Source organism: Triticum urartu, chromosome 3, assembly GCF_003073215.2.
Source record: "Triticum urartu cultivar G1812 chromosome 3, Tu2.1, whole genome shotgun sequence".
Lineage (NCBI taxonomy): Eukaryota > Viridiplantae > Streptophyta > Magnoliopsida > Poales > Poaceae > Triticum > Triticum urartu.
In genome coordinates, this window is record NC_053024.1 from 6,005,307 (window position 1) to 6,030,678 (window position 25,372).

The 25,372-nt window shown below is 41.7% G+C and overlaps 1 protein-coding gene across 2 annotated transcripts; it reads right to left on the reverse strand.

The window, feature by feature from the left end:
* Positions 1 to 16,390: 16,390 nt before the first annotated feature.
* Positions 16,391 to 19,272, reverse strand: LOC125542314 (wax ester synthase/diacylglycerol acyltransferase 11-like). Of its 2 annotated transcripts, none has more exons than XM_048705299.1 (7): positions 18,994 to 19,272; positions 18,251 to 18,868; positions 17,496 to 17,562; positions 17,340 to 17,413; positions 17,010 to 17,201; positions 16,746 to 16,886; positions 16,391 to 16,594 (listed from the first exon to the last, which is right to left on the reverse strand). In XM_048705299.1, the coding sequence occupies exons 1-7, from the start codon at positions 19,225 to 19,227 to the stop codon at positions 16,430 to 16,432; spliced, it is 1,491 nt and encodes a 496-aa protein (XP_048561256.1). In that variant the 5' UTR covers positions 19,228 to 19,272; the 3' UTR covers positions 16,391 to 16,429. The 2 variants fall into 2 exon arrangements, with proteins under 2 accessions (XP_048561256.1, XP_048561257.1); XM_048705300.1 differs by having other exon boundaries at positions 16,746 to 16,883; positions 18,994 to 19,271.
* Between the last annotated feature and the right edge of the window lie 6,100 nt (positions 19,273 to 25,372).

Consider the following 25,372-nt stretch of genomic DNA (forward strand, 5'->3'; position numbering starts at 1 on the left):
CGCCCGTGCCCGTCGTCGCCCGCGCCCTCGCCGTCGCCCGCCGTCGCCCGCGCCCTCGCCGTCGCCCGCGCCCTCGCCGTCCCCGGCCCGCCCCTGCCCCGACGGGGCCGCCCCGGCCCGCCCCCGTCGCCGTCGCCCGCGCGCCGCCCCGGCCCGCCCTCGCCGTCACCCGCGCCCCTGCCCCGACGCCATCCTCGCCGCCGACCTCTCCTTAGCTTGGTCCGGCCGCCGGCGCCATCCCTTTGCAAATTTTTGTTCATAGATGATAGAGATCAAATGATGATTTTTTTGTTCATAGATGCATGATAGATGATCAAATGATGTTTTTTTTGTTCATAGATGATCATATGATTTTTTTAGGTTATTTTCATTTGTAGAATTTTTTTATGTATCTAGGAATATTTTTGTTTATAGATGATAGATGATCAAATGATGAATATTTTTGTTCATAGATGATAGATGATCAAATGATGATTTTTTTGTTCATAGATGATAGATGATCAAATGATGTTTTTTTTGTTCATAGATGATCATATGATTTTTTTTAGGTTATTTTCATTTGTAGAAATTTTTTATGTATCTAGGAATATTTTTGTTCATAGATGATAGATGATATATATGATGATGATATATATGATGATGTTTTTTTTTCATATATGCATTTTTTTCATATATATGATGATGTTAGTGGAGAGGAAAAAGTAAAATAAGGAAAAGGAAAATAAGTAGAGAAAGAAGGAGAAGAAGAAGGAGAAGACGAGGAGAGGAAGAAAAGGAAGAGGAGAAGAAGAAAGGAATAGAGGAGAAGAAGAGAAAATTAGAATATATATTCTATTTTCTCTTTTCTCCTCTATTCCTTTCTTCTTCTCTTCTTTTTTTTCTTCTTTTTTTTCTTCGACACATGGGGGGGTCAAGAACGTTGGACATTCATGAGAGAGGCGAGGAAGAAGGGGAAGAAGAGGGAGAAGAAGAGGAGAGGAAGAAGAGGAAGTCTTCGCCTCTATTCTTTCTTTTCTTCTTTTTTCTTCTTCTTCTTCCTCTTTATTTTATCGGGAACGAGGGTTGTCGAGAGGTCGAGGAGCGGTAGAGGAGAAACCCTAAATAGAAAGTATCGTCGGTGTGAGATACATGTACCGTCGGTGTCGGACACTACACCCACATCCCACAAGTGGCGCGGGCTTCGACGCCCACGTCACTTGTGGGACGTGGATGTAGTGTCCGACACCGAAGGCCACATGTATCTCACACCCACGATACTTGCTAGCTATTTAGGGTTCCTCTACCGAAAAGAAGAGGAGAAATAAATAAGAAGAAGAAAAAAGAAGAAAAAGAAGAGGAGAAGAAGAAATAAATAAGAATTCTTCTCCTCTTCTTTTTCTTCTTTTTTCTTCTTCTTCTTCTTCTTCTTCTTCTTCTTATTCTTATTAGCCGGAAGTAGAGAGAGGTTTCCTAGTGTCAAAGTATTGAAGAAATCCATGCCTTCATCATTAGCCGGAAGTAACCAGGGCATGTTGGTACGAAGTTCTACAAAGTTGTTTTGAAATGGAGTCCCGGATAGAATAATCCGCCTTTTGGTACGAATTCAGCAAAGGCCTTCCAAATAGCGATATTCGGAAGGCTCTTGCTGAACTTTGTACCAAAAAGCGAATTATCCTATCTGGGACTCCGTTCCAGAACAACTTTGAAGAGCTTCGTACCATCATGCACATGTTACTTTCGCCTAATGATGAAGACATGGTTTTGTTGAATCCCTTGACACTAGGCAACCTCCCGACCCCTCAGCGATCCTATCGAACATGAGAGGAAGAAGAGGATAAAAAAAGAAGAGGAAGAAGAAAAAAAAGGAGAAGAAAGAATAGAGGAGATCTTCTCCTCTTATTTTTCTTCTTCTTCCTCTTTTTTTTATCGGGAACGAGGGTCGTCGAGGGACATAGATGTAGTGTCGTCGTTGTCGATATATACCCCCTCCCGATAGCTTACTATGATTAGGTAGCTAGTTCTACATTTGGCACTAATATATCCATCTGTCATGTTTGAATAATAATTGCCATGTTGTAAATATTTGTAGAAACTATGGACACCGCCCTAGACGAAGTAACAAAAGAAGCGTTGTTGAGGGACATAATCGCAGAAGGAAGTGATGCCATCTCGTTGTTTCTCAACGAAACCGATGGTCTGGAAGGAGAGGGTGAACAAGCTGGCTACGGTGACTTAATGCCGGTGCAAGAAGAAGAACATGAGGACGGCTCCGGTGACCCAATGCCGGTGCAAGAAGGAGACCGTGATGACGGCTCCGGTGACCGAACCGAGTCCGGCCAGGTATATATATTAGTTAAGCCTATGCTGACTAGCTGATTGATGCATTCATTGTTTTGGTATGTACACATATTAATTAAGTCTTTGTTCTTTTTTCTAGCCCTCCGGATCGAGCACAACTTCGGTAAAGAGACGAGGCGCGAAGAAAAAGTTGAGCTCGGATGAAAAGTTTGAGATTATAGCAATCGCGCTCGACGGCCAATCTATTGAACCCCTCCGGACAAAGAGCGCATTTGTTGCTCAGTGCGGGGTTCTGGTTAGGGACAAGATCCCGATAAGCATCCAGCAATGGTTTAAGCCGGCTACAGAAGACCCTGAGGTCTCTTATGGCAATGATATGCAGAAAAATGATCTTTGGACTGAGCTGAAGTCAAATTTCACCCTACCGCCTGAGGATAATCCAGAGAACCCAGTTAAAGAGAAATTAATCAAGTCTTTTGCTCTGAAGAGGATGGCAGAACTATTCAGGAGGTGGAAGAAAGAGCTGAATAAGTTTGTCGAAAATAATGAGACACCAAAATTCAAGGGCAGATATGAGAATATCAGAGATCACTGGCCTGCATTTGTGGCCCACAAGGCATCGGAAAAGTGTAAGAAGATGTCGGCGACAAACAAGCAAAATGCTGCGAAGAAGAAGCTTCACCATCGCACGGGGTCAGGTGGCTACCTCGTAGCCCGGCCTAAGTGGTCCAAGACTGAGAATGATCTGGTTCATAAAGGGATCGAACCAGAGACAATTAACTGGCCAGACCATTGCCGGACTTGGTTCTTCGGGGCTGGCGGAACACTGGACCCTGTAACAGGGAAGTGCATTTGGACGAACGATCAAATGGACATACCAGTCAGTAAGCTTAAGCAGTATATCGAAGCAGCGCATGAAGGGACGTTCTTTCCAGACAGAGAGAACGACGAGCTCACAATGGCCCTCGGGAATCCTGAGCACCCTGGACGGACACGAGGCACGCCAGGCTCCATTCCGTGGAAGGTTGGGTTTCCGGACGCAGGCGGTTACAAATCCCATGAGAGGAGGAAAAAAGTGCAGCAGACCCAAATGCAGGCGCTGCAAGCAAGGGTAGACGCGATAGAGGAACAAGAAGCAAATCGCAGCAAACGTACTGCCGAAGCCTCCCCCGAAGCTACCCCGCCATCTCAGCGCAGAAGCAGCGTGGCTTCCACCGAGCTGCTTCAGCCAGAGCATGCCTTGACGGCTCCTGCCAGCTATCCCATGGATGCTATAACGGAGTCTCAAAATTGCCACCTTATGACGCAATGGATGAATTTGAAGGTCAAGGCGGCTGTTGGCTCTGTTTTTCCTACTGAACCCGGCGCAACTTTTCACTGCCGGCCGATTCCAGAAGGATATGCTAGGGTGATGGTGGATGAGATAACGGAGGGATTTGAGGACCTCCAGCTTGACCACCCTACCGGTGAAGGGGAGACTCGGCTGGGGTCTGCTCTGAAGACTCCATGCCTATGGCGGAAGGAGCTCATCAACCTTCCGAACTGGACGCCACCGCCTCCTCCTCCTCCGGCGAGTCAGGGCACTCCGCCTCCACCGCCTCCTCCTCCGGCGAGTGACGATCAGGGCCCTCGGCCGGCTCCTTCTCCGGCGCGTGGCGGCACTCCGCCTCCTTCTCCGCCTATGCCGACGCGCCCGAGCAGCCAGCCTCCTCCTTCTCCGCCTCGTCAGCAAGGGCGGAAGAGACCTGCCGCCGCTCCAGCTGCTCCGGCGCGTCGTAGTCCTTCTCCTCTGCCTCTTAAGCAAGTAAAGAAGACAACCGCTACGTCTGCTCGGTCGGCGTCTAGCAGTACAACCAGAGGCGGGAGGACATACAGATTCGGTCCTTCTCTGAAGACCCCAGAGAAGTTACCATATGAGAGGACCCAGGAGGAGAACGCCGAGATCGCGCGAGAAGAAGTGAAGAAATTCTTTGAAGGGGTGAAAGCAAAGAAACATCCACCTCCGGAGGAGAAGGTAGATCGGGTGAAAGTGAAGCGCACTCTGGCTGCCCTGACAAAACCACCGAAGTCTGATCCGCCGAAAGGAAACTATGACCGCATTATTGGAAAGGAATTTGCCGAAGCGGAGCGGTCGGGAAGTACTGTCAGTGATCAAAGGCTGAAAGAACGACGAGCTGGGAAACAAATTGCCCAGCTCGGCGAACAAGCGAAGCAATCGTGCCCCCCGCTCAAGGTGCCTAGCCACAACATCGATAATGATCCGAGGATGGTGCCCGGTTATAGCAATCTTGCAGATTACCTGCCCGACGAAGTACATTATGAACCCATGGAGATGCAGATACAAAGATACGAGTACGGGAAGCCTCTCGTCAAAGATGAAAGATCTCTATCAACGATGATGCGAAGATTGCATGATTGGTACTTGAAAATCTGCAGAGACTCTGGGGGGAGGAGTACTTTGTATGTGAAAGTTAAAAAGGAGCATGACCTCGTTGGAATTGATCTGTTGCCTGTTCCATTTGAGGAGTTCTATCAGTTTTTCAATCAATTGGCCCTCGATAAAACAACGGTCGCCTGCTACTGTCTGTAAGTAGTACTACTTCTGTCATTAAGTTTCTCTATATAGCTTAGCTCTTTCATTCAATGTATTTATAATCATCCTCACTATATTATGCAGATTGAAGATCGTCGAATTGAAGAAAAGACAAGTCGGTGATATTGGGTTCATTAACACATATCTCATAGATGCAACTCAGGTTAAATTTCATGCCGCAGAAACCGAGGCCAGCATGCTAGAATCGTTGATAATAAATCAAAACAAAGATATAATACTCTTTCCTTACAACTTCAAGTGAGTGTTACTGTCTTGTGCGTATTCGGTTTCCCTTATATATTAGTCAAGGTTATAGTAATGTAATTGATGAGTTATGCATGCGTGTGCAGTTTCCACTATATTCTCCTACATATTAAGCTTGAGCAGGGACTAGTATCCGTCTTAGACTCAAGACGAAAAGATCCCAAGGACTATGCAGACATGACTCAAATACTCGAGAAGTAAGTTAAATCGATCATTATCCACCATATCAGCAACTTTGTTCATTTTCTGATATATCAAGTAATTGTTTTCTTTGTCCGGCAGGGTTTGGAGAAAATTCACCAGAAAAGCTCCGGGACTGCCGAAGGAGCTGCAATTTAGACACCCGAAAGTAAGTACTAGCTATAGTAGCATTTTAAGCGCATCTACTAGTCATTCAAGCGCTAGTTTCATCAATACCATTTGGTATTCTTGCTTATCAGTTTGATTAACCTCTATTTCTTGTAAAGTGGTTGTGGCAGGAACAAGGGAATGATTTCTGTGGATACTATGTTTGCGAGTCCATCCGCCACACGACCTGTGAGCGGGGCTACACTGACGAACAATATGAAGTACGTAAATAACAACATTCACAATTTTATTTTATTACCATCATTTGTGTTGAGTTTCATTCATTATATATATATATATATATATTGACCCCCTTCTTTAAATTAGATGTTTCGGAAGCGGGATGAACTCCTAGCACCAGCTCGCATGCGAGGAATTCAAGAGGAATTGGCGGCATTCTTTCTTGACCACGTGATCCCTGAAGACGGAGAATTCTATGTGGACCCTGAGTCCGTATGATTATATTTGTAAAAGATAATTATTGTATATATGTAGCCGGTAGTGTCAGATAGATATACGAGAACTTGTTGTTCGACCAATCTCTCGGAGAAGGAGAGGTGGTCGATATCACTTCCCTCTGTATATATGCATATATGTTCATGACGATCTTCTGTTTCCTTCGTTTGCTTACTAGCTAGCTAGCGTGTCTAGTGCTCTCTATATACGTATGTATAGTACGTAGTGTCGACCAAGCACGGACATAACAGAGGACACTTCTCTCTATTAATTATAACTAGCTAACACAATATATGAAACACCTAAATTAACCCCCAAAACCCCCAACCCCCCCCCCCTTTCAAAAAAAAAACAAAAACCCCCCCCCCCGAAGTGCTGACGCGTGGATGCCTATTGGTCCCGGTTGGTGCCACCAACCGGGACCAAAGGGTCTCCTGACTGGGCTCTGCGCACTGCCCACGTGGAGGGCCTTTAGTCTCGGTTCTGGATTGAACCGGAACTAAAGGGGGGAGGTATTAGTACCGACACTTTAGTCCCGGTTCCTGAACCGGGACTAAAGGCCCTTTTTCTACCAGTGCAAAGGCCTTGGCGGTAGGATGTGCTACCCTGCCGCCAAAGACAATGGCGATAGAAAAAGGGTCAGATCCAAAAAAAAATTATATATAGGGTCAAATCGTGCTTAAGTTAAGGAAAAAGGTCAAAACAGTGAATTTTGCCCCCGCCGCGGCCGCCATTCCTAGTTGCGCCTGCCACTGAAGTCGCCGCCGCGGAGTGACTCAGCAGGAGTTGGTCGGGGGAGTCGCTCGCGTCTGAGGGCCTCTTTGATTCGTAGTATTTTGAAAACGTAGGAATAGGAAAAGTATAGGATTGAAGTGTCATGCCGACTTGAATTCTATAGGATTAGCAATGAGTGTTTGATGGCACAGCAAAAACAAAGAAATTGTAAAAAGCGGTTGGAATGGATGTTAGATTTCCTATGAAATGTAGTACAAAATATTCCATAGGAAAAATTTCTATGGGATTCAATCCTATAAATTAAAGGACCATGATAGGAAAAAATCCTAAGGATTTCAATCCTTCAGAAATCCTATAAAATTCCTTTGAATCAAAGGAGCCCTGACTCTAGTCAAAGGAACCACATGGGCCTATGCTGTCAGACGCTAAATTATCTTTTTGAATGTTAAAGACGGTAAATTATTGAATTCAGATTGAAGCAACAACTTCCCATGGCCGGCTCCAGTCGGCTGTAACCGATGCGAAAAATAGCCGCCTGCTCCTTAGATTAAATCCACTACAGCCGTTGATTGGATTAGTAGCTCGTTTGCTATTTCATCATTGCCTCGTGCGTGCACAGTACAACCACAGACGCATGATGGTACACTCTTTGTACGTATTTGTATACATATGGAAACTCAAAATTCAAAAATATTTTTTCAAAACTTTCTCACACAGTATCAAAATAGGATCTGTTTGAAGCATCATATTTCTCACAACAAAAATTTCTCGAGATGATACCTCACTTACTAATACAAGTTTCGATGATAGCAGCGTGACGGGATTGCCGTCGAAGCATCGTCGCCGTGGCCGTCGACCTTTGAAGCACGTTGACGCCTGCAGCATTGTCGCCATCGCATCACGCCTCGGCGTCATGGTCATTGCAGCATGCCTCGCGGCAGCCGAGCCATCCTCATAGCATCATCACGTCCGTCCACGCTGTCGCACTACGACTCATTGCTGTAGTAGTCAAAGCATGGCTCGCAACATGCACCACGCCTTGTCGCCGCGGCCATCAAAGCACACTTCACTGCGGCATTCCTCATCGTCATGGCCATCAGAGCATCATCGGAGTAGTTGAAGCAGCACGCCTCCTCGTCATGGCCTTTGAAGCACCGCCACTGAAGCACTCCTCGTTGTCATGGTTGTCCGCCGCGCAACGCCCGTCAATGTGGTCGCAGCATTGTCGGCTGCCCGTCCGGGTGCTTGCAGCATGTCCAACCAGTGTCGTAGCAGGAGCTCGGCGTTTGGAGCCTCGCCCAGCCCCTTGCAGTTGGCAGTGGCGACAGTGGTTGTTGTCCATGAAGCACTGGTGCTTAGCATCGAGCCCCTGGTCACTGTTCGGGCGAACAACAGCAGTGTTGGAACAAACCCGGTCCAGCGACGAACGCCGAGTAGGCTCCGGCGACACTAACAACGGACGAACCTCTTTCTCACACACACTCACGCGTGCGTACGAAGGTGGTAGAAGAAGAGAAGCACACTGGACACAAGATTTTCCGGTGACAAAAGCCTCGCCATGTTATGTTATGATCCACATTCAAGTATAAAGATAAATGGTAACTTCTGGCGAGCGAGCGGAGCGAGGCCCATTGCCAGTAGGCTTAGGCCCAAACGGAGCGAAGTGAGTCTGAACATTGCAATTGGAGTAGTCTCTAATATACGTGTCCCTAATTTATGCTCCTGGAACTAATCTGTAGAGGTACGAACATTGCAATTGGACGTAGTCTCTAAAATACTTCATGTATTTACATATTGCAATTTCTAACAAACAAGAAATCTATGAACTGACTATGAAAAGGCAAAAAAATGTGAGATACTTTGACTGTAACCATATAATAGAAATTGAAAGAAAATTGAATTGTAGATAATAATGTCCATGTGATCACTATATGTACCAATTTAGTTATGAGTATAATTTCATTATGCATGGCCAATTTAAAATTTTAGTGCAAGCTCTAAATTTATGAAGACTTTACACCGCAACCACAGAAAGAAGAAGCTAATTTTTTCTGACCTCATCGAATGGTGTCTTGGCGCAAAAAAATTGCACAAATCTAGAAGGGTTTCTCATCTTTGATGTAATATTTTGTTTTAGGTTTTTTTTTGATAATTTTATGTGAAAAATTGAAAGTACTGTTAATAGGGAAAATACTATTCATTTCGGGGTACTGTTTATTACAAACACATGTCGGCAGGGGTCGCGTCTCGATGCAAAACTTTGCAAAAATCTAAATGGGTTTCTCATCTTTGATATCATATTTTGTTTCAGTTTTTTTATAATTGTATCTAAACGAAACAGAAAAAAAATGTGAAAGTAATGTTCACAGGAAATACTGGTTACTATGGTCAGTGTTCATTCTGAGGTACTGTTCATTACAAACACGTGTCGGCCAGGGGAGAGCCCCTGGCCACAACAGCGGTCAGCGGACGCACGGGAGGAGCTCCTCCTTAGCAGCTTTAATTATCTTATATATGTTTTATCTCTTGATTTGTTTTGTGAGAGGTTTTTCTTCATTATTTTGTATCGGCTCGATCATATTGCTTTATATATAAAGCGGAGCGTAAGCCTATTTTCGGTCAGCCGGTATCTCATTCTGGGATGAACTTTTTCGTGTGTTAACAATTAACACATGGCTTTTTTTCCTGTAGCTTGGTTGTTTGCTTTTCTTCGGTTCAGGGTTTTCTGTCCACTTTTTTCTTCTTTTCTATTTTTTTTCTATTTTCATTTTCTGATTTTTCTTCATAAGGGGTTTTCTTCTGATTTTTTGAATTTGGTTTCATACAGTTCTTTTTCTTCACCATTTTTCTGGGTCTTAAACTCATGGATTTTTTGAAAATATGTGAAGATTTTACAACTCAAGATAATAAAAAGTTCTAGACCAGCCCACCTGCGCTTGGGGGTGCACAATGGAGGGGACACTTAAAACATGGGGGGCGCATCGAGGCGTCGCTTCACGCGAGACAAAAGCGATGTGCTAGTAGGTCGGCACAGTAGCGTACTCATACATTCCTTCCTTCGCTAGTTTGTTCTCTCTGTTTTTTTATATTTTTTATTTCTTTCACTTTTGATTATATTCGAAAAGATTCTAAATATATATTTGAAATATTAAGCTAATAAAAATTTGCAAAAACACTAGATGATACACCACAAGTTTTTCTGATATGTGTTGCAACATTTTTTTACTGTGATTTGGTTGTAAGAAATATGAATATTTGGACAATAATATGATAACTACATAATTGTATATGAGTTATTGTGTTATACTCCCTCCATCCGAAATTACTTGTCGCGGAAATGAATGTATCTAGACATATTTTAGTTCTAGATACATCTATTTCTATCCATTTTTACGACAAGTAATTCCGGACAAAGGGAGTATTATTTAATAGTTGTAAATGTTTATTAAATATAAAAATAAAATAGAAAGAAAATACTCATGCATGTTTGCACCTTGAGGTGGGCTTTTCCAGGAATGTTTGGATGGGGCTTCTTTAATGCTTATTGCATGCTAAGGTGGCATTGTCTGAATGCCGAGATAAATATGTAAGTGGGCCTCACTATTTAGATATAGAAGATTCCTCGAACGTATAAAAATGTGTTAATGTAGGTTCAAGTACTTGTTCGCGCAATTTAAAAACAATGTATGTACCATTCAAAGTTTCAAGCAAATGTTCTTAAAATTGACAAACTGTTTACCCATATAAAAATCATGATATGTTTTAAAAAGTTCATGACAATGTAATTTTTTTTTTGAGAAATTTCTAAAAGCAACTCATAGAATTCAAAAACTTGTTCATACATTAAAAAAAGTCCACAGAAATATAGTTTTTGTTATTTAAAAATTGTTCATGCAAAGAAGAAAATTGTTTGCATAATTTTTTTAAATATTCTTTAAGTATAAAAAAATTTCATAGCATTTTAAAAATACTTACACTTCAAAAATGTTTGCAAGTTGTAAATAGATTTGCATGACATTTTTCGGAAGAAGTTTGAACGTGTGTTTAGTAGTATTCACTGTGTTTTTAAGAAATGTTTAATGTGCATCTAATTTTGCTTGATTTGTATATAAAAATATTAAATATGCTTTTAAGAAACAAAATTTAGATACAATAAATGACAAAAAGAAATTAGAAAGCAAAGGAAAACCCGATAAAATCCGATAAAGAAGAACACATAAAAGAAAAAGCAAAGACGAACAAAGCTAAGTCTTCCTAAGCCTCCGATGTGAGGCTACCATACATATCACAGTAAGTGATATATAGCATTTGCAAATCACAGAAGGCGACGCCCCCCTAAGTCACATTCATTGAATGAAAGAGCAGACAAATTGCAAAGAGGCGTTGCAAAACTAGAAAACTTTTACAAAGAACGGGATAAACTGCCCCCTATGTCATGGTCACTGAGTCAAAGAGCAACCAAATTGCAAAGAGACGTTGTTTTTGGTGGGACCCATTAAGATTCTCTAGTTTTCTTCTATGGTTTACCTTGGTATTTTCTTTCTTTATTTTCCCTTTTCCTCTTTCCTTTCTATTTTTAATTCAATACTAATTTTCAAATTCATGAGAAGATTTCCATATTGAATAATATTTTTAAAACACATTTTTTTAATATGAGTGCTTCTGAAAAATACAAGAAGATTTTTAATTTATATCATTTATTAAAATTCATTAATGTCTCTAAAATTTCAGAATATTGTATAGAGTTGTGTTATTTCTTTTACCTTTTTGTGCATATTTTCAACATCAGTGATAAAATAAATAAAAATACCTGATCTGTATTTAATCTTTCAATCATATATTTGGGAAACTAATCAAAAAATCCAGCAGCCAGTTTTTGAGACAAATCTATTTGAAAATAACTAGAAGCCCACGAAGTGGACACCTTGCAATTGCCTAAGTGTTTGTCGAATGAGTGACAAATAGAAGGACTCGGACGGTAGTGGTAGCGAACAAACAATGTGTTGTTGTACATGCACTTATTATTGTACCAGCAATTGTATGCTTTCTTCTCCATTGAGCTTTTTAGTGATCTATGTATTTTATGTTTCTTGCAGGGGTTAGTACGAAGTACACTTACTTTCATTGGCATGCCACATGCAGCATACACACATAAAAATTATGCTCCCACCACTTTGTGGACTCAGCTTCCGCCTTTTTTGCTAAAATAGACTAATATTTTCTCATTTAATCTTTGAAATAGTGTCTATGTCTTTGAAAATGTGTACACATCTCTAGAAAACTATTAATGCTATTTAGAAATATTATGTATTAGAAAATTTCATGTAACTCTCTTGCAGAAAAAGAATTTCCATGTAACTAAAAATGAGTACAGATATTAAAAAACTATATTCGTGTAGTTTAAGAAAGTGGTCACAATTTTTTTAAATGTTTGTGTATTTGTAGAATTTTGTAGTGCATTTTTTGAAAAGAACTCATATACTGAAAAACTTATTCTCATATTTAGGAAAATTTTACAATTTAAAATGTGTCCACTTTTTTCTTCAAAAAATTCACCTATATTTTTAAAAGGTTCATGCATTCAGAAAAAATTACTTTAATCTTAACTGGTGTCCATATATGTTTAATACAAATCATTTATTAGAAGAACTGTTAATAAATTTTCAAAAAAATTCAATAATTTTAGAAAGAAATGTGCTTATATGTGTAATACGAAATAAATCCACACATTTTAGGAAGTGTTCATGTTTTTATAAAAAATATTTATTCATTTTCTAAAATTTACACATAAAACAGAAAACTAGGACAAAAATAAATAGAAGGGGAAAAAGAGGAAAAATGAAAATAAGATAGAGAAAGAAAAGGGAACAAAAATAGAAATGGCAAATGTAAAAAATCTAGGAAAGGCAAATAAAAACATGGTGAAAACTCGTCCCCGGGAAAAACTAACCACAAAACCTTAAAGAAATGTATTCACCCCGTCCGATACAGGCCAGCCCACGTCGAACTTTTGCACTTGAGTAGCTCCACTAGGCTCTTAAGACGACGAGCGTACATAAACCATACCTCATGCACACCCCTTAACATAACGGGCCAGCCTATAAGACTTCATTGTGTAGATGGGTTTTTCAATCTTAAAAACCTTCGTTCTTTTCTCAGCCGGGTTTTCTATGTTTTTCTCCTCATTTTTAATCATTTTCTTCATCTTTTACTTTTTTTAACAATACAAAAACCAAGAACAACTTATTTAAATTGCAAATTCTTTATTTTTCTAAATTTTTGATTTTTTTTCAAAGTCATGATATTCTTTCAAAAAATTACAAGTATTTTCCAAATTAATGAACCTTTGTTCAAATTTGTGAACTTTTTTCTAAGAATCCCAAAAAACGAAATCCATGAGTTTTTGTTAATAAATTTGTGAACCTTATCCAAATTAATGACTTTTTTCTAAATTTACAAGAAAATTTCAAATTTGCGAACTTTTATGAAAAAATGGAATGTATAATTTTTTGATGTGTAAGATAACCAAATTTGGCCTTTTTTTACTCGGTAATCTTTAGATATACCTGAAGTAGTAGGGAGTAAACACCAGCTATGGGGCAATGACCCGCGTAGAGGCTGCACAAGGACTACGATCTGATTTTGCCCATGAAGCGCCAAATAGGACCATCCCCAGGGCATTGAATGAAAAATTTATCGCTCATGGGCCAAATCGCTCGAACTTCATGAAAATATTCCGACTGAGAGCGATATGTATGTGGGGCCTAGAATGAAAAATATATCGCTCAAACTTTTGTTGCCATTTGTAGTAGAACATTCATTGTTGCCATGCATCGTACAAACATGACAAAGCCACACACGAATCCATTTCTCTCCAGGCCCATTGTTACTTGCCACTCACTACAACAAAATGTTAACGTATCGCATGGAGCTGAGCGAGCCAGTGAGTTGGATTTCCTTGATAGCAATTTCATGTTTCTGTTATTTTGATTTCCAAAACTGGATTAACACTTAATCTTTGTTGTGTGTCCATGCTTTTCGAGTCGGATCACACAAGAGGGCCCATAGAATACCTCCAAGTCAGAGGGGGTAAATCCCATCTCGCTCAACCATGCCTCGCAGCATAGATCTTGACTAGCCTGAAATCTACCTTTTTGACTAAACAATTATGTAGTGTTTGATAGAGACCAAGAAAGTAGGTCACCATCCGCTCATGCACTGACCTCAGGTATAGCATTCATTGTACATGATGCATCGAGACAAAGAGATGAACATACATTTTTATGCATCTCTGATATGGATTTGTTGGACTCGGTTAACTATACGAGGAATCCATACTCCAACAACATGAGAGCTGACCTCAGATCCTATCCGAGTCCATGCTATCCGGCTGGCATCGCAATACCACATGGCCTGTGAGGCAGAGCCATCCACCGTCTAATAATTTAAGTCCACACAACCTTGCAGACTAAGGACGATTAGAAAAATTATCATACAAAACACAATCTCACAATGAAGTCACGTACTTGTTGATATATATTAGTGATAATGTTCAAGGACTACATAAATAAGTCATGAATTCATAGGAAATATAATCATCACATGATTGCTTTTAGGGCATATTTGAACATTTGCAGTACAAATTGATGATTGGTTATATGTTGTGGTGTAAATTACTAGAGTGGTGGTATGTGAAAGTCGACTCATGTCACTTGACCTACTCGGGCCTAAAGGAGAGCATTGTGTTATAGTAAGTCTCGGATGAGAGGCTGGAGTGACGCACTATCGCACACCAAGTTTATGAGTTATACTATGAGAGTTGAATATGGACCCTAGATCTCAACTAAAGCTATAGTTAGACTTTTTTTTTCTTATTATTCTTAGTACCTGCAAATGTTGCTAAGGATATAATGATAGTTATGTGTGATTTAGTAGTTTTGCAACACATAAGCTTAGGCTCTATTGATATAACAACAATCAAGTAACAAGAATCAACTCAAACAGTTCTTACCAACCTCAAGTGTGTACATCTAACTTATTATATTCTTTTTTCATGCAAGACTGACCTCAGTTGTCCATTTCTTATTCATTCAGGGCGCCCCTAGTGGACTTAGCCGTGCTCCTTTCTCAAACCAGAAACTACTCTGAACGTTAGGGAAAATAAGGGAAGACCACCTATTAGGAACTTAACAGCTAGGTGATATTCCAACCTTCCACGAGAAATGTTTGGTCCATATAAGAAACACAACTAGCTTGTCCTCGACACAACTGAGAATTGGGTGACTTGATGTACTCTTTAATTTTTTGTACTTCCAATTCTTGCAACATTAGTTCCAGTGAATGAAACAAACAACTAGCTCTTCTTATTGGTTACTGCAGAGATTCCTTGTCAACTTTCATGCACCAATTCTTTCTGCTCCCTACTGGACCCGACACTCTTATTTATTCAAAAGATCTACTATTGATCCCCAATACCTTTGGGTTATCACCAACCTAGTTGGGAGCATCACATATTCTTTCTATCATCGAAAAAGACAGTGTCTCCAAACAATGGATAAAACAACACAAAAGGTGGATCTGCACAAATTGACTCATCACAATCAAGATTTTTTTTACAAAAACGGGGAACTTCACACTCTAGCTTTTGACTGGTTGTAATAAGATATTATATGGTAGTAGAATTTTTTTAACCCAAAGCTTACAATGATGGGCATAAACACAATATATTAAAGTGCACATAAGAAATGCACGCAATTAAAATACAATCAACATACTAGTATTACAAATAGCTTTATATGTAACTTGTATTTATTTATTGGGTATAGGTGTGGGAAGATCACTCAAGAACAATATAGCTGGTAGCAATAATCGTTACATCCACAAAGCCTCCTATGCTGACTTCCCCAGCGCAATCACCCTCAGAGGATTGTTTACATATACTTTTTGCTGCCAGGACGGAACAGAGAACCCTACACCTCTCCAAGAGGGCTGATTCTATCGAGTCCATAACACCGTCCGGGGAATTCGAAGCCACTGTCGTTCTCAACCCCATGGCATCATTGAGATCATCTTCATCCAATCCATCACCATAGTCTCCATCAACAATGCCAACCCCATCTCTATCTACATCACCATATATGAGCAATGGGCGTAGATCTGTTACTGTGACCACTTCCCAATGTCAAATGTTGTTTAACAATTGATAGTTTATGGTTTATTGGTGAAGATTTTATGTTTTCAGATTGTTCCTCATATTCATATCGACACCGGTCATGTTCATTATGGTGTTTTGTGAGTAGTTCCATCACGTTCTTGAGGACATGGGAGAACCCCCTAGTTAATAGTCATATAGATTTGCAGTAAAGATTGATGTTTGATTATATGTTGTGGTGGAATCTCTAAAGGTGATGTGCAAAAGGAAAGATAAAAGACAGTGTCTCCAATAATGGATAAAATCACACAAATGTGGATTTGCACAAATTGACTCATCACAATCAAGCTTCCCTTAAAAAAGGGGAGCTTCATAGTCTAGCTTTTGGCCGACTATAATAACAGATTATATAGTAGTATAAAAAAAGTTTGACCGAAAGTGTACATTTATTGACATAAACAAAATATATTAAAGTGTACATAAGAAATGCACACAATTAAAATATAAACAACATACTAGCATTACACAAAGTTTCATATATAATTTTAATTTATTAATTGGGTATGTGAGCACAAATACAACTGTCATTACTCAGTGTTGCCCTTCTAGATTGATGTTGTCAACGTCTTGAGTGCTGCCGCATTCTTAATGATTCTAATGGCCTCGGCAAAACCATCCAAAAGCTGGTGACAATCTGGAAATTGAGCGTCATCAACTGCCAGAACTACCTTGATATCACTACCATAATTATGGTAGTGCACGGTCAAAGCCTGCATAGAAATCCACACAATTAGATGCAAAATGGAGTGAAAGTAATAAATGCAAAAGCTAGTTTTCTCTTAGACACATGATGATGGATGTTTTAGTCTCAAAGTAACCTAAGAATGCATATGTTTTGGATGTTCAACATGGATGACTTACTTGTGGCGGACCGTAGATACTAGGTGCCATGAAGACAACTGGGTGCCCACATAACGCCATATGTTCAACTGGTCCAAGGGCATTTGAAAATATGATGGTTGTTCGCTCCACAAAACGGCGGAAGATAAAAGCTCCTGCCTTCTTTCATTAAAGGATCATTGCAATAATCAGAAACATGAATACATAGACATAATGTTTGCTTTGAGTTTGTGCAATGCTCTACTGGGAAGAGGTAATAAAGTACAAAAGGAGCAGGAAATATACCTTGACACCAAATTTCTTCACCAAAAATTCACCGACCACTCGTGTGAACAGCACTTCTAGAGAGCTCTTTTTCCTATGCATAAATCTTTTTGCCTCCCGAACGTACTCAAGGGGATCATCTTGCAAGGCTATATTAAATGGACAGATGAGGCTGCTAAGTCGATTGCCTGTCTCTACTCTGGTAACATATGTCTGTTGATAGTGGTAAAAAAATTATTGTGCTTTTTAGTATTAAATTATACAAATTGTGACGAAGCGCATACTACTATGTTTATGTGCACGTAATTAGCATTTAGTACTTATGTAGTAAGAGAAAAATGAAGTTCTTACTTGTCGGGTGGAGACTGGCCTCGCGTCGACTAGGACGAGTGATCGCAAACAGATTCTCTTCATGTTAGTGTCACCTAATATTGAATATAAGAAAGCAATGTGTAAAAATTGCATGCCTATAGAACAAACACCCGTTATTATCTATATACCACTTACCGGATTTCTTAAAGTAATATTGTGAAAGAGCTGCTGAAGTCACACCGGCTAGCACGTCGTTAATAGTCTGTGAAACGAAAAGAGGTAGAGTCAAAATTGTCCGATATATGAGTCAAACCAAGAAGCATCATCCATCAAGCGAGACATATTTACATCCGGCTTAATTAGAGCCATGGCCATGCTATCCAATAAACAGTCATGAAACCAATGCATTATGCCGGTAACATATTTCCGGAGAAGAAGAATGGTTGCAATTCCAATATTATAAGTTTCTTTTCTAAACTGTTTTCAGACTTTAAAATGTAAAACTATTTTTTTTCTATTTACCATGTTATAATGTCCAGTTATAATTTTTGTTTTCAGTTTTCGTCAAAACGTTATCTAGAAAACTGCCAACTTATCATATAGACTTTTTGCAGATGTTTTATATAGTAATATATGCAAATACTACATATAAATATTAAACGACAGACTTCACGTTCACAGTTCATGACAGCATTGTACATGACATATATAAAATATTTTTATTTTGGTTTGCAAATCCTATACTTTACGTACACACTTCTGCTAAATTTTTTTCCGTTTTATTACTTGTCATATGTTGTATATAATCATTTTAAAATCTAATTTTCACCTTTTGTCAATAGGGTTTCCAGATATATAAGTGCCAACATAACATGTAGATCCTGTGCAGGTGATTTCAATTAGTACTATATAAAAATTCATGATAAGATTGAGCAGCTTTACGTACGTACGCAGTTCATGGCAGTCTTGATGAGCTTGACATCGTCAAAGCTAAGGCTCCGGTGCACGAAACGCTTGCGGGCGCGAGGCTCGACGCCATCCGCACGCGTGAAGAGCGTGCGTGGATCACTCAAGAACAGTATCGTTGCAACGATCATCGCTACATCCACCAGTGTGTGCCAGGCCAGCACGACATACGACCAAAACCATGCAAGCAGTGCGAGGTAATCACCTGAAGACAGCGGAGGCCGTGGTTCTCGCTGGTAGATGGCGCCCGTGCGCTTGGGTGGTGGCGGCATAGCTGGCACCCTCGCCGGGTCGGCCGTGCTGCGGGACGACGCCATGAGGAGCGTCGTGATGGAGGTGCCGTCGCCGATGGAGTGGTGCAGGCGGAGCACCACCGTGGAGGCTGCCTCGGAGGATGGAAAGTCGAGGAAGTGGAGCTCCCAGAGCGGGCGGCGCCTGTCCATCGGGAGCAGGGACAGCGACGCCACGTAGTCCTCCACGGCCTTTTCTGGGTCGGACGCCACAGCCTCAGGATCCAGCCTGGGAACGACGATGTGGTCGTCCATGTTCACCGGAGTTTGCACCCATCGCGGCTTGCCATTGTTGGTGGACTCGTCCATTACCTGTACACATGCATGTGTATATGTTAAATCCTCAAGAGATTGCCCAAGTTGTTGTAATTTGAACTAAAGCCACGACAATTATTTTGGGACGGAGGGAATGAAACAAATAAAGTTTGTAGAATTACTTGAATACTGCGGAAGCGTGGGAAACGAGTAAGCAGTTCTGTTTCGATGCCGGCACGGAAGACGGGCAGGTTCACCGGCGTGCCAAGCCCTATCACGACGACGATGCACACACCCAACTCCTCCATGACTCTTCCGGTAGGGCTCATGGGCTCTACCATGGAATTGTCAGCACATTCCTTCTCTCGTGACACACGGACAGAGAGCGGACGGCTTGAGTGAGTGGCTGCGCTCATTGCTACTTGCAATACTGTCCAGTCGATTGTTAATTACAATGGCTCTCGGCTCCACAGGTGTGATATATATTGTGTTGGGAAGGAAGGTTCCTGTTATGGTACAATGATTGTTGAGTTGAAAGAGAAAAAATAGAAAAAAAAGACATCACTAGGGATGTGAGCAAAGCCGTCGGACTCTACATCCTTGTCATTAGATGGCGTGTGTGGAATTGGATAATTCAATTGGTTGGCTATCAATTTTCTATTTCCGCTCCCTTTTTACCAACTAGTCATTCTATGGATGTATGAATCTTAAAAGGTGTAGTAGGTGATCGAGGCTCCAATCATGTAACTCTGCCGACCTTAATTGCTCTCAGGGTCATCTAGTATCCAATTCCCTGTGAGGTCACGCCACCAGGTAGAGGTCACAAGTTGGTGGACAATTGTAGTTGTATGTTGAATTGACTAATTCAATTGGTTTGGTATGAAATTTCTATCTCTGCTCCCCTTTTTACCAATCACTCATTTCATGGATGTATCAATCTTAAAATATGTGTGCTAGGTGATTCAACGGTGCAATAAATTGTCTAATCAAATACGAGTCGTATGGAGTAAAGTCATATGATTCATTTTTTTTCCATTTCAAACCAAACAGTACAATTTTTGAGTTGTAGGTTCAGTGTGCTGTTTCATCATGTGCTGACGCTGCTGAGCAGTAGGAGAAGCAATCTCCCCAATTGTTGCTTTATGTGGAATTGAATAATTCAATTGGTTGGCCATCAACTCCCCTTTTTTGAACAACCAGACGTTCTATGGATATATCATGATTCAAATATACGTGCTAGGTGATCGACCTTAATTGTTCGGAGGGTCATCTAGTATCAGATTCGCTGAGAGGTCGCGCCACCGGATATAGGAAATGGAGGATGATTGCAACTTGGGAGTGCTGAAAGTAAGCCCATGGATCTGCTGTCCTCATCGCAGGTGTAGTCGTCTTCCTCCTCCGGCTCGTCCTGGATTCCTGTGATGCACACCAAATCAATGGTGATGCTGGGCATGATAACATAGGTTTCTCTATTGGAAACACCGATAAATTGTCTAACAAAATATGAGTTGCATGTAGAAAAATCGTATCATACAGAAAAAAATTGCAACTAGAATCAAATGGTATAATTTTTGAGTAATAGGTCTAGTGTGTTGTTTCGTCGTGTGCCGATGCTGCTAAGCAGAAGGAGAAGCAATCTCCCCAATTATGGTTGTATGTGGAATTGAATAATTCAATTGGTTGGCTATCAGTTTTCTATTTCCACTCCCCTTTTTGCCAACCAGCCGTTGCATGGATTTATCAATCTTAAAATATGCGTGCAAGGTGATCGATGGTGCAATCATTTAACTCTGGTGACCTTAATTGCTCAGAGGGTCACATGTACCTGATTAGCTGAGAGGTCGCGCCACCGTGTAGAGGTCGAGCCCGAGGAGGACGACGATGGTGACTCGGGCCTGAAGTTCTCTTTGCCGAGTGGACACTTCAGGCGCGGTTTGCCATCATCTTCATCCTACGTCTCATCCTCATTGCCTATGATGCTCAACAAATTGACGGTGATGCTGAGCATGAGTTTTTTTTTTACAAAGGGAATATATTAATATCACGAAGATACCAATTACACTCGGCCTCTGTACCAATATGATGTCGAAAGTCATCAAGGATACACACAGCCAAAAATGAAAATAAAAAGAACAGAAGAAAAAAGACCCCACCATGATGATCAATCACTACTATCAGTAGCACTATAACCACGACGAAGACAACACCCGGATTACAAAAGAGGTTCTCCAAAAGCAACGCCTCTAGGAAGGAAACAATGCATAAGCATTGCCATTGCCTGATCAAAGATTTTGGATTTTCACCCTGGAGAAAGTCTGAGTTCACCAAAAAACAATGCATTCAACAAGGTCATTGCGAGGTACAACCAATAAAGGTTAGACCTTAGGTTTTCACCATGGGAATCGAGCGTCGGTACTTGAGGAGCACCACCAAAAATGGAGCACTCTAGTGTTGCCGCCCCGCTTGCCGAGGCTGCTTTTACAAGTCAGCAAACACATGGCACACAGTCTTCATCGGATCCAATACACCCTTCCACCAAAGCTTCAAAATCTCCAGTCGCAGCCACCTTGACTTTCTCCACCTCTATCAATGCCTTGGGATTCTTGACTTAGACATGTCCCATGACACCCAATAAGAAATCGAAGCTTTGTGTCGCCCTCTTGAGGCCGTGCTGGCTGATAATATGAGCGCGCGCGACCGGGGCCATTCCGATCTAGATATCTAGGGGAGACATAAGCCAATACGTATAGATCTCCGACGGGAAGACCGGAACTCGTCAGCGGCCAAATCCAAGAGGCCGACATCCGGCAGAAAGACAACCTGGTGGCAGAAGAGTGCTAGGGCCAAACCACCATTATTAGGCCGAAGCTAGTAGCCCCAGGCCATCCTCCTCTCGATCCAGACTTACAAACAAAGGTCAGCGATGCCACATCGTGCCACCTGCAACCGCGGAGTCCCGAAATGGCGAGACGCCAACCCTGTCAGGAGACGGGCACCACTCCTAGCCCCACCACTGCTGGTACGGGGGCACCGCGTGTAGCCTGCAAGCCCAGCCATGACGCCGCCTAAGTGGTCGTTGATACGTCTCCAACGTATCTATAATTTTTGATTGTTTTATATTATTATATTAACTATCTTGGATGCTTTATATGCATTTTTATACTATTTTATATGATTTTTGGGACTAACATATTAACCGAATGCCCTGTGCCAGCTCTTGTTTTCTGCAAGTTTTTGGATTTTCAGAAAATCAATCAAACAAAGTCCAAACGAAAAAAATCTTTGGATTTTTTTTGGACCAGAAAGGACCCTGGAAGGTTTGGGAGGAGGCCAAAAGAGCTATGGGTGAGCGACAAGCTCGTAGGGCGCGCCGCGCGGGGGGGGGGGGGTCCCTTGAGCTTGCGAGCCCCCCGTAGCACGTCTTGACTTAATTTCACCTCTATAACTTCCCAAACCAATGGAGCCACCCGAAATACTTTTTCCACCGCCGCAAGCTTCTGTTCTTCTACAGTCCCATTTGGAGGCATTTTTCGGTACTCTGCCGGAGGGGGGATCGATCACGGAGGGCTTCTACATCATCCTTGATGCCTTCCAATGATGCATGAGAGTTTACCATATACCTTTGGGTCCATAGCTAGTAGCTAGATGGCTTATTCTCTCTCTTTGATATTCAATACAATATTCTCCTCGGTGTTCTTGGAGTTCTATTCGATGTAATCTTCATTTGCGGTGTGTTTGTTGGGATCCGATGAATTGTGGGTTTATGATCTGAATACTCATGAGAATTAATTGAGTCTTTTCTAAACTTTATTATGTATGATTGTTATAGCTTTGTATTTCTCTTCGATCTATCCGTTTGGTTTGACCAACTAGATTGATTTATTTTCAGTGGGGGAGGTGCTTTGTGATGAGTTCAATCTTGTGGTGCTCTATCCTGGTGACAGAAGAAGACAAGACACGTATTTGTATTTTTGCCATTAAGGGTAAAACGATGGGATTCATTCATATTGATTGAGTTTACTTTGTCTACATCACAACATCTTGCTTAAGGTGTTACTCTGTTTTTATTAACTTAATACCTGGATGCATGTTGGATAGCGGTCGATGGATGGAGTAATAGTAGTATATGCAGGCAGGAGTCGGTCTACTTGTCTCGGACGTGATGCCTATATACATGATTATTGCCTTGAATATCGTCATAACTATGCGATTTTATATCAATTGTTTAACAGTAATTTGTTCACCCACCGTATGTTCTGTGTTCGAGAGAGAAGCCTCTAGTGAAAACTATGGCCCCTGGGTCTAGTTTAATTTAGGGGAGACATAAGCCAATAAAATTGTTTTGCACACACACACACACACATAACCAAAACACCTTTGCTGCAATTTTATTTCTTCTATATTGTTTTGCAATTTATATCTACAACTACGAGATTTGATTCTTGCAATTAACAAGTTCAAGGGGATTGACAACGCTTATGCTCGCGCTGCATGCAAGTATTTGCTTTCGTGTACAGGTGTTGTTCACGAGGTTTTTCATGATTCTCCTTTTTGGTTCGATGAACCTTGGTTCTCACTGAGAAAAATACTTATTTCTAATGTATTGCATATCCCCTCATCTTCGGGGAAAATACGAACGCAGCTCACAAGTAGCAGTTGCCGTAGCCGACATCGCCTCAAATAGGGGCCGCCGCCCCGGAGCCCTATTCTTCATCGGTGTGCCAACAACCACCACGGAGAGGAGACCAGCAGAGTTGCCCCCCCCCCCCCCCCCCCCCCCACCCTGTCGCCCCCCCCCCCCCCGCCAGAACCATGCACGGGCTATGCCCGGTAGCGGCTACCGGCGGTGGCGATCGGAGGAGGAGTGGAGCTGGGAGTGCCACTGGCCGGAAGGAGATGGTGGCCGCCCGAGTCGCCCTGCTGGGGGACCACGCGGGACATGACTTTCTCCATTGGATTGACAAAGTGCGGGATGATTGGGACATGGGAGTGTACATAGTAAGCGCATGGATCAATCTTCCTCATCGCAGGTGTTGTCGCCATCGTCGTCCTCCTTCGGCCCGTCTCCGTTGCCTCTATCACACCAAATCGATGATGATGTTGATCATGATGATACAGGTTTCTCCGTTGGAAACCCTAATAAATCGTCTAATAAAACACGAGTTGCATCTAGCAAACCGTATCATTAAAAAATCAATTCAAATCAAACGGTATAATTTTTGAGTCATAGGTCCAGTGCGTTGTTTCGTCGTGTGTCGATGTTGCTGAGCAGGAGAAGAAGCAATTACCCCAATTGTGGTTGTATGTGGAATTGAATAATTCAACTGGTTGACTATCAATTTGCTATTTCGGCATCCCTTTTCACCAACCAGTCATTTCATGGGTTTATCGATCTTAAAATATGTGCGCTAGGTGATCGACGATGCAATCATGTAACTGTGACAGTCTTAATTGATCGGACGGTCACTTGTACCCGATTCGCTGAGAAGTCACGTCACCCGGTAGAGGACGAGCCAAAGGACAACGATGATGGTGACTCAGGCCTGAAGTTCTCTTTGCCGAGTGCACACTTCAGGCCCGAGTTGACATTGTCGTACTCCTCCGGCTCGTCCTCATCACCTATGATGCTCAGCAATTTGATGGTGATACTGAGCATAATGACACCGGTGTCTCCATCAGAAACCCTGATAAATCGTCTAATAAAATACGAGTTACATGTAGAATATCGTATCATTCAAAAAAATCAATTCAAATCAAACGGTATAATTTTTGAGTCATAGGTCCAGTGCGGTGTTTCATCGTGTGTCGACGCTGCTGAGCAGGAGAAGAAGCAATTGCCCCAATTGTGGTTGTTTTGTGGAATTGAATAATTCAATTGGTTGACTATCAATTTTCTATTTCGGCTCCCTTTTTACCAACCAGTCGTTTCATGGATTTATTGATCAAAAGATGTGTGCTAGGTGATCGACGATGCAATCATGTAACTGTGACAGCCTTAATTGCTCGAAGGGTCACTTGTACCCGATTCGCTGAGAAGTCGTGCCAACCAGTAGAGGTCGAGCCAAAGGACGACGATGATGGTGACTCGGGCCTGAAGTGCGCTTCAGGCCCGAGTTGCCATCATCGTTCTCCTCCGGCTAGTCCTCATCGCCTATGATGCTCACCAATTTGACGGTGATGCTGAGGATAATGACACTGGTATCTTCATCGGAAACCCCGATAAACCATCTAATAAAATATGAGTTGTATGTACAAAAATTGTACCATTCGAATTTTGTTCCAATTCGAATCAAATGGTATAATTTTTGAGTCATAGGTCCAGTGTGTTGTTTTGTTGTGTGCCGACACTGCTGAGTAGCGGGAGAAGCAATCTGCCCAGACGTGGCTGTATCAATTTTCTATTTTCTCTCCCACTTTCACCAACCAGCCATTCCATGGATGTCTCATTCTTAAAATATCTGTGCTAGGTGATCGACAGTGAAATCACGTAACCTGTGCTGCCTTGTTCCACTTGACCACTGAAAACCCGTCTTCCTTCCTGCCCTATAAGAACATGCATGG